We start from the raw sequence: 15,842 nt of genomic DNA, 5'->3' as shown, positions 1-15,842 counted from the left end.
CTCTGCGGCCGCTTCCTCCGCTCGGCCCTCAGCGGGCTGGCGAGGGCTGCTGCCCCCGCCCCGCCCCGCCCCGCCCCGGCCCGGCGCTCGCGGGAGGCTGAGGACTTGCTCGCGGCGGGGGTCAGACAGGCGGCTGAGGCGCCTCTAGCAGCGGCGCCTACTCGAGCTCTCCGGGCTGGCGGGGCCGGGTCTCCCGCCGGGAGCTCCCGGGGAGAGGGCGGCAGGGGAGGCGGGGCAGCCGCCCGGCGCCGGGCAGAGCGGGGAGGACGGTAGCGGCGCCCCGCCGGGTGGCGGCCCCCTGGCTGGCGGGCGGAGGCGGGATGCGGCGCCGGCCCTGAGCGGCTGGCGCTGGGCTGCAGCCGGGCGGCGCGGGGCCGCGGCAGGATGGGCTGCGGGGGGAGCCGCGCCGATGCCATCGAGCCGCGTTACTACGAGAGCTGGACCCGCGAGACCGAGTCCACCTGGCTGACGAACACCGACACCGAGCCGCCGCCGCCGGCCTGCGGCCACGAGGGCGCCCGAGCCGAGGCCGGACAGCGGGAGCCGGGCGCGCCGGCCCCGGGTGAGTGATGGGCGGGGCGGGGCGGGGCGGGGGGCCGCGGCCAGGGCCCTTCACCTCCCGGCCGGGCGGGCGGGTCAAGCACCGTCCAGTTCCCCCCGGCGCGGGCACAGCCCCGCGCCTGCGAGCCGCAGCCGCCGGCTTTCCGTGAGCTGCCCCGGCGGCCAAGAGTGGCGGTGCCTCGCCCTGGGACACGTGCGAGGGCCGGGAGACGCCGTGGCAGTGATCTGCCCGGGGCCCGTGCGTCTCCCGCTGGGACGCCAGGGGGTGCTCGGCCGCTCAGCCCGCCTGCGCGGCTGGACACTCCCGCTCACCCCGGGCGGCCGGGGGTCGGCAGGAAACCTCCTGGTCTCCGCGAAAGAGCGGCCATCTGAACCCGGGCGTGACTGGCCGAATCTCTTCCCTGTCCGCGCCAGAGGGTACTGAAACGCGGCGTTACAGGCAGCCCGCGGCGCGGCTTTCCCTCGGCAAACGGCGCCCTTTACCGCTGTTGAGAAACGCGGGCACCTAGGCCTGCCGATTAAGTACTTCTGTTTAAAGCACAGCCTGTCGGGTCCCGACACGTAGAGTTGCTTGTAGTTTCCAATGGCCATGGGCAAGGAGGAGCTGTCGCATTCCCGCAGGTTTATTAGGAACAAGCTTGTTCTCTACCTGCCCTAAGGATGGTTAATTTTTGAGGGAGAACATAGAGAAGGTGTTGGTTTTGTGACAGTCTCACTGGCCGGGAATGTGGTTTTGTGGCTCCTTGGTGCAGAATAAATGGCCCTGCAAAACAAGGCCTTAGAAGTGGCACAACTCAACCAAGCCTCCCTCCCTCAGACTCCGCACCCCTCATGAAAATAAAATCCACCCACCCAACCCAGCCCTGTGAAGTGAGGCCAATGGCCTAAAGTTTTGACCTTTTCTTAAGCTTGTCACATTGTTAACCAGCCCTGAATCTAAGAACGTAACTATGGGGAAAGTGACTCAGAGGGATAGTCATGTTAGTCTGTAGCTTTACAAAAACAAGCAGTCCTGTAGCACCCTAAAGACTAATACATAAAGGGGAAAAGAAAGAGTGAGGAAGAAATGGGGGGGGTTCAAGTGTTAGATATATTAGATTCTTAAGGCATTCCAATCAGATTATGGAATCACACAGGGGAGAGAGAGAAAACACTTAAAATATGCCTTCTGGGTTTTTTTTGCGGTTGTTTTTCTAATAAACGTTTTGCATTGTTGTGACGTTGTTGGTCCTGGGAGATTAGTGAGACAAGGTAGGTGAAGTTATCATCTGTTGCTGGGGAAAAGAGCTTTTCTTCAGGTCAGCTATTACTTCACGTACCTTGTCTCTCAAATGTATGTGTTCTAGTGTTTTTTCCACTCAAGTTTTAAATGCACCAAATGATGGAACTACCGCAACATCCTTTGAGGCAGTAAGTCCTTGGTGTGCTGTACCAATAGGAGACAGAGCTGCTGGTTGCGCTTTCTAATACCACGCTACTCTCCCCACAGCTATCATTTAAAATGAGAGATGTAAGCATTATTTATAAAATAACTGATTAAATAATTAATTATAATTAAGTTAATTCTTTTGGGAGACTGTTTCTTTGCTATGCCTGTCAGGAATTTTTCCTAGCATTCAAACCTTCACTTTTCCTTTCTTGGTTATTCTGTCATTCCTAGAAATAATCCAGCACACCACAATGAATAGCCTACTTCCATTCTTGGCATTACTTACTACCTGTCAAAATATTTTCAGAATGCTAGTACGTTCTTCTTTCTCTCTTCCATTATATTTAGCTTTACTTATGTACTTGCACTAGAGTTGAATGTGTGTATCTGAATTGACAGTATTTCATTATATTTTGATGTAACTTTTTATGAAATAGAATTGCATTTCATTATGGTGTGTCTTGTTTTATCTTCTGTCCCTCTCCATATGTCACCTTTTTTTCTTCCTGTTTTAATTTTTTTAGGTTATTTATCAGTCTTTTTACATCATTTTAACTATGCTTAAAGAAACTAACACAATTAAACATCTCTACTTCTTTCAAGAGTACATATAGAACAACATTAATTGTTTTGATCCAGTAAGTGAAATATTGAAAACTATAAAAGAACAAATTCTCCTCTGACCAGGATCATAACAGAAGTAAAATATATTTAGTAGTAATTCATTCAGTTCCAAAGCTGAGCCTCTGATCGCACCAAGCAGCCTGACATCTTGAGGGAGAGAGAGATGAAAATACAGGCAGCATTGTGAATTATTGCAGGTGGTGAAACTAAGAAGGAAGGCTTTTTAGACAAGCATCAGTCTGTATCTGCAAAAACAACAAGATAGTTTGGAGCATTAGCCTTCGTGGGCAAAGGCCAGCTTTGTGAGGTGTGTGAGTGGAGATTCCAGAGGAAGGTCTACATATACAGGCTCATGAGAAAGAAGGAGTCCCAGTCAAGAAGAAGGCCAGAGTTGACAAGATGAATTCAGTCAAGGAGGATGACTGAACTGACCTTGTAAATTCTGGCCTTCCTCTTAACTCTGACGAATCCTCATTCATGCATCTGATGAAGTGGGTCTTTGCCCACGAAAGCTTATGCTCCAAAATATCTGTTATTCTATAAGATGCCACAAAACTTCTTGTTGTTCTTGAAGCTACAGACTAACATGGCTACCTCTCTGATACTTGTCACAGAATCTTTGTTCACAAGCCTCTCCCAAAGCTTGGGCTACAGGAGGGCATAATAATAGTACTGTACTATTTTTCTTTAGATGCACATAAGGATTCATCATGCATCTCCTTACACCTGGTTCTCCTTGCTTTAGTTATGTCATTGATTCCAGTGGAACTACTAGCACAGAGGTGAGAGGATCTGACTCAGTCACCAATGGGCAAATCCCCCCAAGAAAACTAAAGGATAAATAAATTTCGAATAACCATAAAAACTGTAATGTTGTCAAAGAAACGACAGTGTTCTGGCTAACTGAGAGACACAGAGACTTCTCTGGGGTAGAATTACAAGGTGTTTATTATGCGCATAAGGTACCTCTCCAGGGAGAGGGACTCTGTATAGCACGGTAAGGGATCATTTACAGTCTTAACTTGGGTACAGCTGATTGGTTAAACACAATAGTTAGAATACATTTGATTGGATAAAGGCTACAGTAACAGGTGAACAAAAAGATAATTTTTCAACATCCTATCTTGACAGGACACAGTACTCCTAGTTCAGTTAGATCCAGTTCCTTGCAGTTCTTGCTGTTCATTCTTGTGTGGGGTCGTACCACGGTCAGCTTATCTGCCAGCAAGTAATGTCAATCACGTGGGCGCTTAGCCTTACAGAAGCCATGTTAGTTATGCTAACTGCACACAGTTCGTCACAATGTCTTGGTTCATATTTGCATATAACTTGCTGCAAAAACCATCATAACCATCTAGTGTAAACGAAAATAGTCTATTGACTGCAAAACACCACTCCCTATCAAAAACCATTCAAAGTTCCATTACCTAAATTACAGCTGAAACCAAGCTCAGTAGTATTGCTCAAAGGTAGCTTCTTTTAAGTCATTCTGTTCCTACTCTGTGAAGTCAGCTGCCATGTTCAATTCAGTTTTTGCTTATTTCAGAAAATGACTTTGATTAATGACACAAAATGCTGCCTCTTGCTCAAAAGATCATATAGTCATGATCTGACCCTTTTGAATGACAGCTCTGCAGGGCACAGACTGTCTCTGTGTAGTTTTACAGCACCTAGCACCAAGGGGCCCAAATCATGCTTGAGAGTGCTGCCTTGTTATAAATAATGAGTCATCTTTCAATCATCCGCAAACTAAATTAAGAGTGCATCTGTTGTAGCAGACCTGAAAAAGTGCTCTTTGAGTAATGCAGAATGATTATTCTGTACTTCAACTAGCCAAACACAATTTAATTGATACAAGAAAGACTTTTTTTAAATTACTTGAGTAATTTTGTTGTTTGACTTGAAAAAAGCAAATCTTTCTGTATTAGTCTTTGTGTACTTTACAGATGTATCAAAAAACATTAGCCAAAGTATATTTTATGCAAATCAACCTGACATATTATAGACAAAAACATTTTCATGATGTTAGCAAAGGCATACACTGTCAGTGGCAGATGAGCAGGAAAAAAGTCTCTATCTCTGATGTCAGATCCTTCTTCTGAAATCATTGGCAAAATGTCCTTTGCTTTAAACAGAATCAGATTTTGGTCTTTCATGAACTTGTTAGGGAAATTCTATCAGAATAATAGGATGGGAATCTCAATAGACGTGCAGGCGTGTGCAGGCATACTCAGAGTCCATAAATCAAGGTCAGCTAATAAACAGTGTTTGGCTGATATTTGTCATAATTGTCTCTATGTAGATACATTCGCGTGTTTATGAAAAAAATAGTTTTACAGTGTTGAATTTATTTGAGTGAAATACTGACTGGAGAATGATGATGTTTTTCTGCAAATGTGTGATTACTCACAGCACCAGGGAAGATTGATAGATATCACACTGGCATTTAATATGGGGATTCCTGCTCAAGAATCAGCGTGATTGAAATAAAGGGATTCAAAGCACTGGCCAAAATTTTTATGGGAGTTTCCAGAAGTTGGTCTTCCCTTGTATGTTGCTTTACGCTAGTAGGAGAAACTGAAAAGAGTTGCAGAAAACCAGGATGCTTTGAACACTAGTTGCTGTAACAACAGAGAGCAATATTGGTTCTAACCACAGCTGCAGTCATCTGCTGTTCCATTCACCAGGTAAACATGAAGTTAAAAGTTTAATATAAGTGAATAGACAACCATGAGGTTGCAAATGAAAATCTCATCTTATGAAAAGAAAACATGCTTTATTAAATCATATCTTTATCTTTAAATATAATTTAACGTAAATAATTTCTGTTGAGAAACCCATTAATGAAATGTCCAGGTTTGGTATTGCATAAGAAGAGCATATTAATAGCTTGCTCTGTGCTCTTATATATGTCTTTTTCTTCCCCCATTTCTCATGTTCATTTAAACTGTGGACTATATAGGGAAATGGTCATAATAATTACAATGGTGTTTAATGTCTTAGTAAGGAGTGTTGTAATGACCAGCAGATAATTAGGACATCCTTGCTGAATGTAGGTGTATTCCAGAATTCTGTGTAAAAAAAAATGTGTTCTATTAAAGTATTAGATAATGTGGCCCATTTTATTGTCAGTAGATTTTTTTCTACACTCTTTCAACTTCTATTATGCATAACTTTTGCCAGGAATATAGTGTATTAAATAGGTCCAGGTCTCAGCAATGAAGAAGAAAGCAAAAGGAAGGAGGAAAAAAGGAAGATGAGATGGGAGGAAAATATTGTTTAATTTTCAGAAAGTGTCCTTTTTATGTATATGCAAAGTTCAGTGGACATGCTTTTGAAGCATTAATATCTGTGCCTGAAGATGATACGAAAAACATGGGTAAATTTTATTTGTATAGTTGGTTAGTGCAGATGCTTGTACACACATAGAAGGTTAGGTTGTGATAACGCATGGAGTGAGACCCCTTTGCAAATCAGTTCCTTAAAATCATGATTTGATGGAGGTGTTCTCCAAATAGGATTTGAATACCATCAGGGTTTATAGGATACTCAGTACCCAGGGAAGAGCATATAAATAAACCTTTGTATTGTCAGTATTGTAAGTACAAACACAATATTAAATGTAAAGGTAAGCAGAAGCAATCTGAAAAAGTGTAGGACCCCGCTGCTTCTGAGGAATTAATCTGAACATGTCATTCATATAGATCAATAGATAAATAGATAGATGTGTATAAAATAGCCCAGTGACAGCAAATTTAGTTTTTCACAGACTGTCCACAAAAGATGGAAAATACTGGAAGGACCAAAAGGACATAACAGTCATGCACAGCATAACCACCTTTCTCTCTCAGTTTTCCTGACAAAAACAAAGTGCATCTTTAGTTCAGACCACGTATCAGGGAATTATAAATAACTGTTCTTTCCATGTGCTATCATTTACAGTTAACCAGATAATGGCTACGTCTACACGTGAAGCCAACATCGAAGTAGCTTATTTCGATGTAGCAACATCGAAATAGGCTATTTCGATGAATAACGTCTACACGTCCTCCAGGGCTGGCAACGTCGATGTTCAACTTCGACGTTGCGCGGCACCACATCGAAATAGGCGCTGCGAGGGTACGTCTACACGCCAAAGTAGCACACATCGAAATAAGGGTGCCAGGCACAGCTGCAGACAGGGTCACAGGGCGGACTCAACAGCAAGCCGCTCCCTTAAAGGGCCCCTCCCAGACACAGTTGCACTAAACAACACAAGATACACAGAGCCAACAACTGGTTGCAGACCCTGTGCCTGCAGCATGGACCCCCAGCTTTCGCAGCAGCAGCCAGAAGCCCTGGGCTAAGGGCTGCTGCCCACGGTGACCATAGAGCCCCGCAGGGGCTGGAGAGAGAGCATCTCTCAACCCCCCAGCTGATGGCCGCCATGGAGGACCCGGCAATTTCGAAGTTGCGGGACGCAGATCGTCTACACGGTCCCTACTTCGACGTTGAACGTCGAAGTAGGGCGCTATTCTGATCCCCTCATGAGGTTAGCGACTTCGACGTCTCGCCGCCTAACGTCGAAGTTAACTTCGAAATAGCGCCCGGCGCGTGTAGCCGCGACGGGCGCTATTTTGAAGTTAGTGCCGCTACTTCGAAGTAGCATGCACGTGTAGACACAGCTAATATGTGTAATAAACAAAGAGAGAAAAGCCAGTGGACCTGAAGTTAAATTTAATATTTGTACACTCACCCCTCGTTTAACGAGTACTTTACTTACAAGTACTCATTAAAATGAGGGAGACATACCTACCAACGTTCACTAGACGAGTGAACATCCCCCACTAATACGAGCCAGCCAGTAGGTCCCCGTTGCGGGGTGAGGGGCGGCAGCGAGTCCGCCAGTCTCGTGGCTGGCTCCGCTCCAGCCTTAGGGGGAAGGGGGGATGTGCAACGAGAGCGGCAGCCCTGTGGCTGGAGCTGAGCCAGCCGCGGGGTCTCTGGCTGAGGCGTGGGAAGACCCGCAGCCCGGCGGCTGAAGCTGAGCTGGCCTCAGGGTCCCTGGATGGTGGGCGGGGAGATCTGCAGCCTGCCTCCCCCCGACCCAGTCCCACCATTCCCCCAGCCTGCTCCCAACACCCACCCCATCACGTTCCAAACCTCCACCGGCCCCGTGCATCCCCCCCACAGTACCTCTGCTGCAGTCAGGAGGAACAAGCCACCACCTCCTCCACTGGCATTGCCTATAGGTTTTAACCTCCTCTCCCGCTTTAACCCCCTCCCAACCCCAGCTTCACTTACCTTTCAAAAGCAGCTCCACTTGCTGCCACTACAAGCACTTGGAATGAATCAGAGTGTTTTACAAATATTTTAATAGGAATTTAGCGCCCTCTTATGAGTTTTTGCCTACGAGCAAAAAGTTAGAAACCGATTGTGCTCGTATAGCGAGGGATGAGTGTATTCTTAATTGACATATGCTGGATGTGAAAGAGTTTACTACATTTTCTTATACATGTTGAAAGTTTTTTGGTTTTGATTTTGTGTTTTTTTCATATGCACATAACATTATACAGGTTGGGATAGACCCTGTTAATTGCAAGGACAAAAAGTGGGGCCCAGTGTAAGAAAGTTTATGCACCCCTGACCTAGCAGATAAAGAGCAATTGGTCACAGGAGTAAACGTTAACGGTAGCTTAGCTACAAGTGATCATGACTTGATTACGTTTATAATGTACAGAAAGAATAAAGTTCAGACCAGTATTGTAAAGTAACACCCTTCTCCTTTCCACACACTGTGCTTTAATAGGGCCAATTTCACAAAACTGAAAATAAGTATGAGCCACATTATCTGTGAGGAAGAATTTACTTAGGATAACGTGAAATATAATTGGAGATTTGCTTAAAAATACCTTACTAGATGCCCAGCAAGTCACAATGGAGGAAGAAAGACATACTGTTTTTTTTTTTAAAAAGGACTTAATTTAGAGAGGAGGTAAAGGTATCTATATAACAAATAGAAGAAAACAGCAGTTGAAAGTAAGGATTATAAATCAGAAGTTGGCATTATAGAAAATTGATAAGGGAAGTAATAGGACACAAGGGCCATGTCTACACTACAAACATAACTTTGAAGTTGCTTACTTTGAAGTTGAGAGTCTACACACACCCTACTTCGAAGTTAAAGGGACTCCGAGAGTGGAGTAGGGACTTCAGAGTTGGGCTCCATCTGCAGTCTACTTCAAAGTAGCGCCTAATTTCAAAGTTAACTTTGAAGTTAGTTCCTAGTGCAGATGCACGCAAGGAAAAATTTAAGGCCAGCATAAATAAGAATAACATTTTATAAAGTTTTAAAAAGATATTAAGAACAAAAGAATCCTCACAATGGTATTGATTCATTAGCAGATGGCAATGGTAGAATTATCAAAAATATTGCAGCAAAGGCAGAAATAGTCAAAATATTTCTCTTCTTTATTGGGCAAAACATGATGCAGTCTCATCATTTAATGCTAATACTCTTATCATTCCACCGGTATGTGTAGAACATGTAAAACGTAAGTTGATGAAGTTAGATATTGTTAAATGGTAATGGAAAGCAGTCTTTTCAAGCTAACTTGGTATTTTTTTATGAGACTACAAGTGTGGATGATGAAGGTAATAGTGTTGCTGTAATGTACTTAGATGTCTGTAACATATTTGACTTAATACTGCATGACATTCTGATTTAAAATTAGAATGATAGAAAATTAACTTGGTACACATTAAATGGATAAAAACTGGCTAGCAGATATATCTCATAATGTATCTGTAAATGGGGGGACACTCATTGAGAAGGTGTATTTCCATGGAAGTTCTGCACCAATCAATTCTTGGTCCTATGATAACAAAAAGCAGTCAAGTAGCACTTTAAAGACTAACAAAATAGTTTATTAGGTGAACTTTCGTGGGACAGACCCACTTCTTCAGACCATAGCCAGATCAGAACAGACTCAATATTTAAGGCACAGAGAACCAAAAACAGTAAGCAAGGAGGACAAATCAGAAAAAGATAATCAAGGTGAGATATGCTACATTTTTGTCAGTGGCCTGCAAGAAATCATACAGTGATCACTGATGAAGCTTGCAGGTGGCACAAAAATTTGAGAGAAGGTCACTAATAATTGGGATTGTGCTTAGTTTACCAAGCAATCAGACAATGTGTATTTTAGTATAACTAAATTAAAATGTATACATCTAGGAACAATATTGTAAGATGCTTATAAGATGGGTGTGACAGCAGGTAGCATAGGCATGAGAAGGCTGTGCCTTTCCAAAGACTCTGCCATGGTCCTGTCCATGTTCTATCCCTAGACTCCCTCCTGCCTGCTTCCAATCCCCTTCCCACTCCCCTATGACCAAGAAGCTGGGAGAGGCAGGCTGGGGCTGCTGCACACTGTACCCTGGGCTGAGGGTCACACCATGCTCCCTGTCCATCTGCACGGTGCTGGGGGCACTAAGACGGCACTGCCTGCCCATTGTTCCAGTGCTGGTTCTCTGGGCCTGTAGGTGCTCCAGCCACACCACCCATCTGCCCTGTGTGATGGGGCACTTTGGCTACCCCACCCGTCCAGTTTGCAGGGGTCAGGGGAGCAGGGTGCCCTTGGCAGCAGGCCAGTGGCTGCAGGGTGTATGTGCACCAGACACCAGCAGGGAATTGGGGGCAGAAAGGGAGGGGCAGGGTCTCGGCTCCCCCACAGGCACATTCACCTGCCACCCATCCAAGATGGGAGACTTAGTAATCAACTAAACATGAGCTCCCAATGTGTTGCACTCAGCAAAAAAGCTAATGCCAAGTCCATCGATGGGGGAAGGGTTGGTAAAGGAGGCGGTTGCATCAGGGCCCAGTAATTTAAAAGAGCCTGAGGCTTTGAGTGGTCACTGCTGCTACTGCAATGCCAGCAGCAGCTGGACCCCTGGACCCCTTAAATTGGTGCTGGAGCCCCTGAGGGCCTGGGTGGCACTGTTGGCCATCTGAGGAAGGCGCAGCACACTTTGGGTAGCACTGACACCTGGCTGTCCTAACTCTACCCCTTCTGGGGTCCTTGAGGAGCCAACCTCCAATTCCCATTGCCCAGGGCTTGGTAACATCTGTCACCAGCCCTGGCTAATGCAGTCCTGGAACACACAAACAAGGGGAATCGTGGGTCGGATTAAAGAAATTATTTAATCTTTCTGTTTGGCACTGGTGCAACCAGAGCTGGAATACTGTGCCCAGTTTTGGTGTCTGCAATTCAAGAATTATGTTGATAAATTGGAGATGGATAATTGAATAGCCACGAGAGGGATCAAAGGATAGACTAAGGAAACACGAATGGCTGTGCTGGGACAGACTGATTATTTGTTTAGCCAGCATCCTGTCTTCTGACAGTTGCCCACACCAGACGCTTCAGAAGCAGTGAACAGAAAAGGACTATTCTGAGTGATCCTTACCCCATTGTCCAGTCCAAGCTTTTGGCAGTTGGAGATTGAGGACTCCAAGAGCTCAGTCTATTTAACTTAACAAAGAGAGAGTTAAGAGGTGACTTGATTCCAGTCTGTAAGTATCTATAAAGGAAACCCCAATGTTTAATAATGGGTTCTTCAGTCTAGCGGAAAAAGGTATAACAGTCAACTTGCTGGAAATAAGCATGACTTTTTAACAGTCAGGGTAATCAACCTTTGGAACAACTTATAATGGTAGGTGGTACTTTTTCAGTGACTGCCAATTTTTCAATCAAGACAGAAAAAGATCCAAAGAGATATTCTCCAGTAATTATGTTATGGAACTTCTATGGTCTGTGCTGTACAAGAGGTCAGATAATGTTTTCGTCTGGTCTTGCAATGTATTAAGCACATGATTAGTTCAGAAACTGTGCTTTACTGTCCATAAATGGAAAACAAGAAATTCTCCAGATATCGTATAACAATTTTTCATGCCAATTTAAGCAATCAGACTGAAAACAGCAGTGAAAGTCAGATGACATTATATTAATGACTTACATTAGAAACCAGAAATTTGAAGATCAGGAAAAGTAACACAATGTCTGGTTTGAGGAGAAGGGACAGAATTTAAACAATATTTAACTGGTAAAGCCAATGTTTTCTGAAAAGCTTTTATATTGGTTTGATTTAATCATAGTTTCATAGATTCTGAGGCAGAAGGACCTCTGGTTTAATACATACCAAAGAACTTCCAAAAAACAGAGCAGATCTTTCAGAAAACAAATCCAATCTTGATTTAAAAATTGTTAGCGATTGAGAATCCAGTAGTTAATTAACTTCATTGTTAAAAAGATTATTTTGTTTCCAGTTTGAATTTGTGTAGCTTCATCTTCCAGCCTTTAATCTTCTTTTTGTTACATAGATTATATTGGAAATGAGATTGATGTGATGAAGTGGGTCTGTCCCATGAAAGCTCATCACTGAATAATTCATTTTGTTAGTCTTTAAAGTGCTACATTTTTGCGTTTTGTTTTGTTGGAGTACGGACTAACACAGCCACCTCTCTGTTTCTGCTCCTTGAGTCTGTCATTCTAAGGAATGTTTCTAATCAGTCATTCTCATGGCTCTTCTCTGAACCCTCTCCAATATGGCAATGTCATTCCTGAATTGAAAGTACTAAATCTGGATGCAGTATGCCAGCTCTGCCTGTGTCAATACCAAGTCTAAAGGGGAAATAATTTTTCTACTCCTACTTAGTAGGCATCCTTCAGTCTGCATAGACTATGGATCGCACCCTTTATAGTTTCAATTGAGGACTTCATTTACAGCATCTACTGTGACTATGAAGACCCACACGAGAGTGACAGTCCTTGCTGCATCTCTTGCAGATGTGGTGGGTGTCTGGCAAGTCCTTAGTGTGCTTTCTGTGCGCTCGCTTCTCCTCTGCTAGTTGTCTGATCCTCATCTCGCCCTTCTGAAGGCCCTTGTGTAACCCCTGCCTCCATCTGCTGCGGTCGTCTGCTAGTTCTTCCCAGTTGTCCAGCTCAATGTCTACCTCTCTGAGGTCTCTCTTGCAGACATCTTTGTAGCGCAACTGGGGGCGTCCGGGAGGTCTTTTGCCAGAGACTAGCTCACCATATAGGATGTCTTTTGGAATCCTTCCGTCATTCATCCTGTGGATGTGGCCAAGCCAGCGGAGCCGACGCTGCCTGAGGAGGGTGTGCATGGTTGGGATTCCAGCTTGCTTGAGGACCCTGGTGTTGGTCACTCTGTCCTTCCATGATATTCCAAGGATGTGCCTGAGGCAGCGCAAGTGGAAGACGTTCAGCCTCTTTTCCTGGCGGGCATACAGGGTCCAAGTCTCGCTGCCATAAAGGAGGGTGCTGAGGATGCAGGCTCTGTAGACTTGCATTTTGGTGTGAGTGTACAGCTTGTTGTTATTCCAGACTCTCTTGCTGAGTCTGGACATTAGGATTCCATTTTTTATGCATCACAGTATTGCATTCATTCTTTTTGCTGATAACATCACATTGGAAGCTCATGTTCAGGTGTTTATCACCACCCTCAAATCATTTTGAGAGTCACTGTTTCCCAGGATAGAGTCCTTTATCCTGTTAGTATGGCCTACATTCTTTATTCCTGGATATAGATGTTACATTTGGCTGTAGTAAAATGCATATTGTCTTCTTGCACACAGTTTACTAAGCCATCCAGATGACTCTTTATTAGTGACCTGTTCTCTTCATTGTTTACCACTCTTCCAAGTTGTTTCATATCCAAAACTTTCCAGTGATGGGTTCGTTTTCTTGTAGTTGCTGTTAAAAATGTTAACATGCATAGCACCAATTCCTTTCTGGAAACACAACCACTCAGTCATTTTGGGGTTGGGTCGATAAGTTGGCTACCGAAGAAAATTACACATATGCTATCCATTGGAACGTTCAAACACTGTGCGCAACTGCAAAATTAGAGCTGCTTTAGAAGGAGATGGAGAGATATTGATGCAATATACTTGGACTGGCAGAGATGCATTGGACAGCATCAAGAAAGATATGCAGTTGTGAAGTCATTTGGTCAGGAAATGAAACGAAGCATGAAGCAGGAGTTGGATTCCTTCTTAGCAAAACAGCTAGAAGAGCATTATTAGGATACAAACTGGTGAGTGCAAGAATGATGGTAGCGAGATTCAAAGGAAAACCATTCAACTTCTCAGTCATTCAAGTGTACGCAGCCACATCAGACAGTACGAAGGAAGAGATTGGGCTATTCTATGAAGACTTGACAAGGACAGTGGAGGAGACACCAAAGAAAGATGTGTTGATCATCAAAGGAGATTGGAATGCGAAGGTTGGAACAGATAACGAAGGGTGGGAGAGGGTCATGGGAAGGTTTGAATATGGAGAAAGAAACGAATGAGGTGAGAAACTACTAGAGTTTGCTATGGAGCATGAGATGGTGATCTGCAATACGAAATTCCAAAAAAAGGACTGTAGGAAGTGGACATGGCTATCGAATGACGGGAAGTCCAAAAACATGACAGATATGATTTTGATAAGAAGAAGATGGATAACATCAATACAGCAGTGCCAAACTTTCCAGGGAGTGGATATAGACTTAGGCCACGATTGAGTGATCACAAACATCAAGATAAAACTCAAAAGAAAGTGTAAGACACAGTTTAAAAAAAGAAGAGACGTGGTGAGGCTTTATGGGGAAGAAACGGAATGCATACAGAGCAGCACTCAAAGAGAAGATTAAGAATATCACCACAGTGAAAGACCTAGATAAGAGAGTCACAGGAATAGCCACCACTATAGAAGAGGCTATCAAGAAGACTGTTCCAGAAGAAGAGAAGATCAGTAAGAAATGGATTACTCAGAAAATACTGAAGTTGGTTCAAGAGAAGAGAGCGTTGAAGATGAGAAGAGAGGTTTCCAAAATGGCGGAAAGCAATATAGGGTGAAATGCAAGGAGGTAAGCAAAGCAGCCAGAAGGGACACGGAGAAATGGTTAGAAGAGCAATATGAAGATATAGCGAGGTATTATGGTGAATGTAAGACCAGGGAGGTGTATAAGACAATTAGGAATAGTAAGAGGAAATGACAACTGAAGCAGATGGCGATCAAAGATGAGGACGAAGAAGTGCTCATGAACAGGGAGAAAATTGTGCAGCGATGGATGAGATATTGTACCAATCTATACAAAGCACAGTTGTACCCGAGTGTTTCAGAGAGACTGATTGAAGAACTCAAAGAGATATCTCCACCGAGCATCGAGATTGAGACCGATATTTCGAAGGAGGAAGTAGAAAAAGCAGTGAAACAACTACAGCACAACAAGAGCCATGGAAATGATAAGTTCATAGGAGAGATGATCAAATATGGTGGAGAAAGCATGATTCAGGAAATACATCGACTATGTAATATAGCGTAGAAAGAAGGGAAGGCACCTAAGGAATGGACAAGATCCGTGCTAGTGGGAATACACAAGAAAGGAAGTACATTGGAGTGCAAGAACTAGAGAATGATTGCCCTGATGAGTCATCTAGGCAAGGTGCTAATGATGATACTGACAAAGAGATTACAGTTGCAGATAGAAGAATATATAGCAGACGAGCAAACAGGGTTCAGAAAAGATAGAAGTACCATACAGCAGATATTGGCACTAAGACTGATAGTGGAGAAAGCTCGACAAAAGAACAAGAACATATACACTTGTTTTGTCGATTTTCAAAAGGATTTTGACAGTATAGATCAGAAAGGGACTTGGGCGGTGTTGGAGTCATATGGAGTGGATAGCAGACTGATACAGTTGTTGAAGGATATCAGTGACAATGCGGGGGCAACGGTGAGAACATGCAGGGAGTTGGGAAGTTGGTTTAAAACAAGTAGAGGTATGAGACAAAGAGATCCAATATTGCCAAATATCTTCATCACACATGTGGAGAGAGCGATGGACAAGATTGAGGAAGAGATAGAAGGGATATCTGTGCACGGGAAAAGAATTAACAACTTGAAGTTCATGGATGATATAGTTATCATTGAGGAAGATAAGTAGAAGCTAGCGAGAACAGTGCAGGTGCTAAACGAAGAAGGGAAGTGGTAAGGACTGATTATGAACATAGATAAAACAGAACCAGTGGTATTTGGAAATAAGGAAATAGGAAGGAACATCAGTGTCAATGGTATTGAACTAGAAAATGTAGAGAAGTTCACGTATTTGGGGAGCAATATAACATGATCTAGACTGTAAGAAGGAAATAGCGACTAGAATAGTGAAAGCAAGAGAG

The 15,842-nt window shown here is 43.9% G+C and overlaps 1 protein-coding gene across 1 annotated transcript in view; it reads left to right on the top strand.

The window, feature by feature from the left end:
- The first annotated feature begins 279 nt into the window (after window positions 1-279).
- The window catches only part of BAALC (BAALC binder of MAP3K1 and KLF4), a 61,716-nt gene continuing 46,153 nt past the window's right edge, over window positions 280-15,842 (top strand). Inside the window, exon 1 of the mRNA XM_074985663.1 lies at window positions 280-562. Within this exon, the coding sequence (XP_074841764.1) occupies window positions 385-562 (178 nt within the window). The 5' untranslated portion in view covers window positions 280-384. The remainder of the gene's footprint in view (window positions 563-15,842) is intronic.

This window comes from Carettochelys insculpta, chromosome 2 (genome assembly GCF_033958435.1).
Source record: "Carettochelys insculpta isolate YL-2023 chromosome 2, ASM3395843v1, whole genome shotgun sequence".
NCBI lineage: Eukaryota > Metazoa > Chordata > Testudines > Carettochelyidae > Carettochelys > Carettochelys insculpta.
Note: the sequence above shows the minus strand (reverse complement) of the source record. Positions and strands in the feature narration are given on the sequence as shown.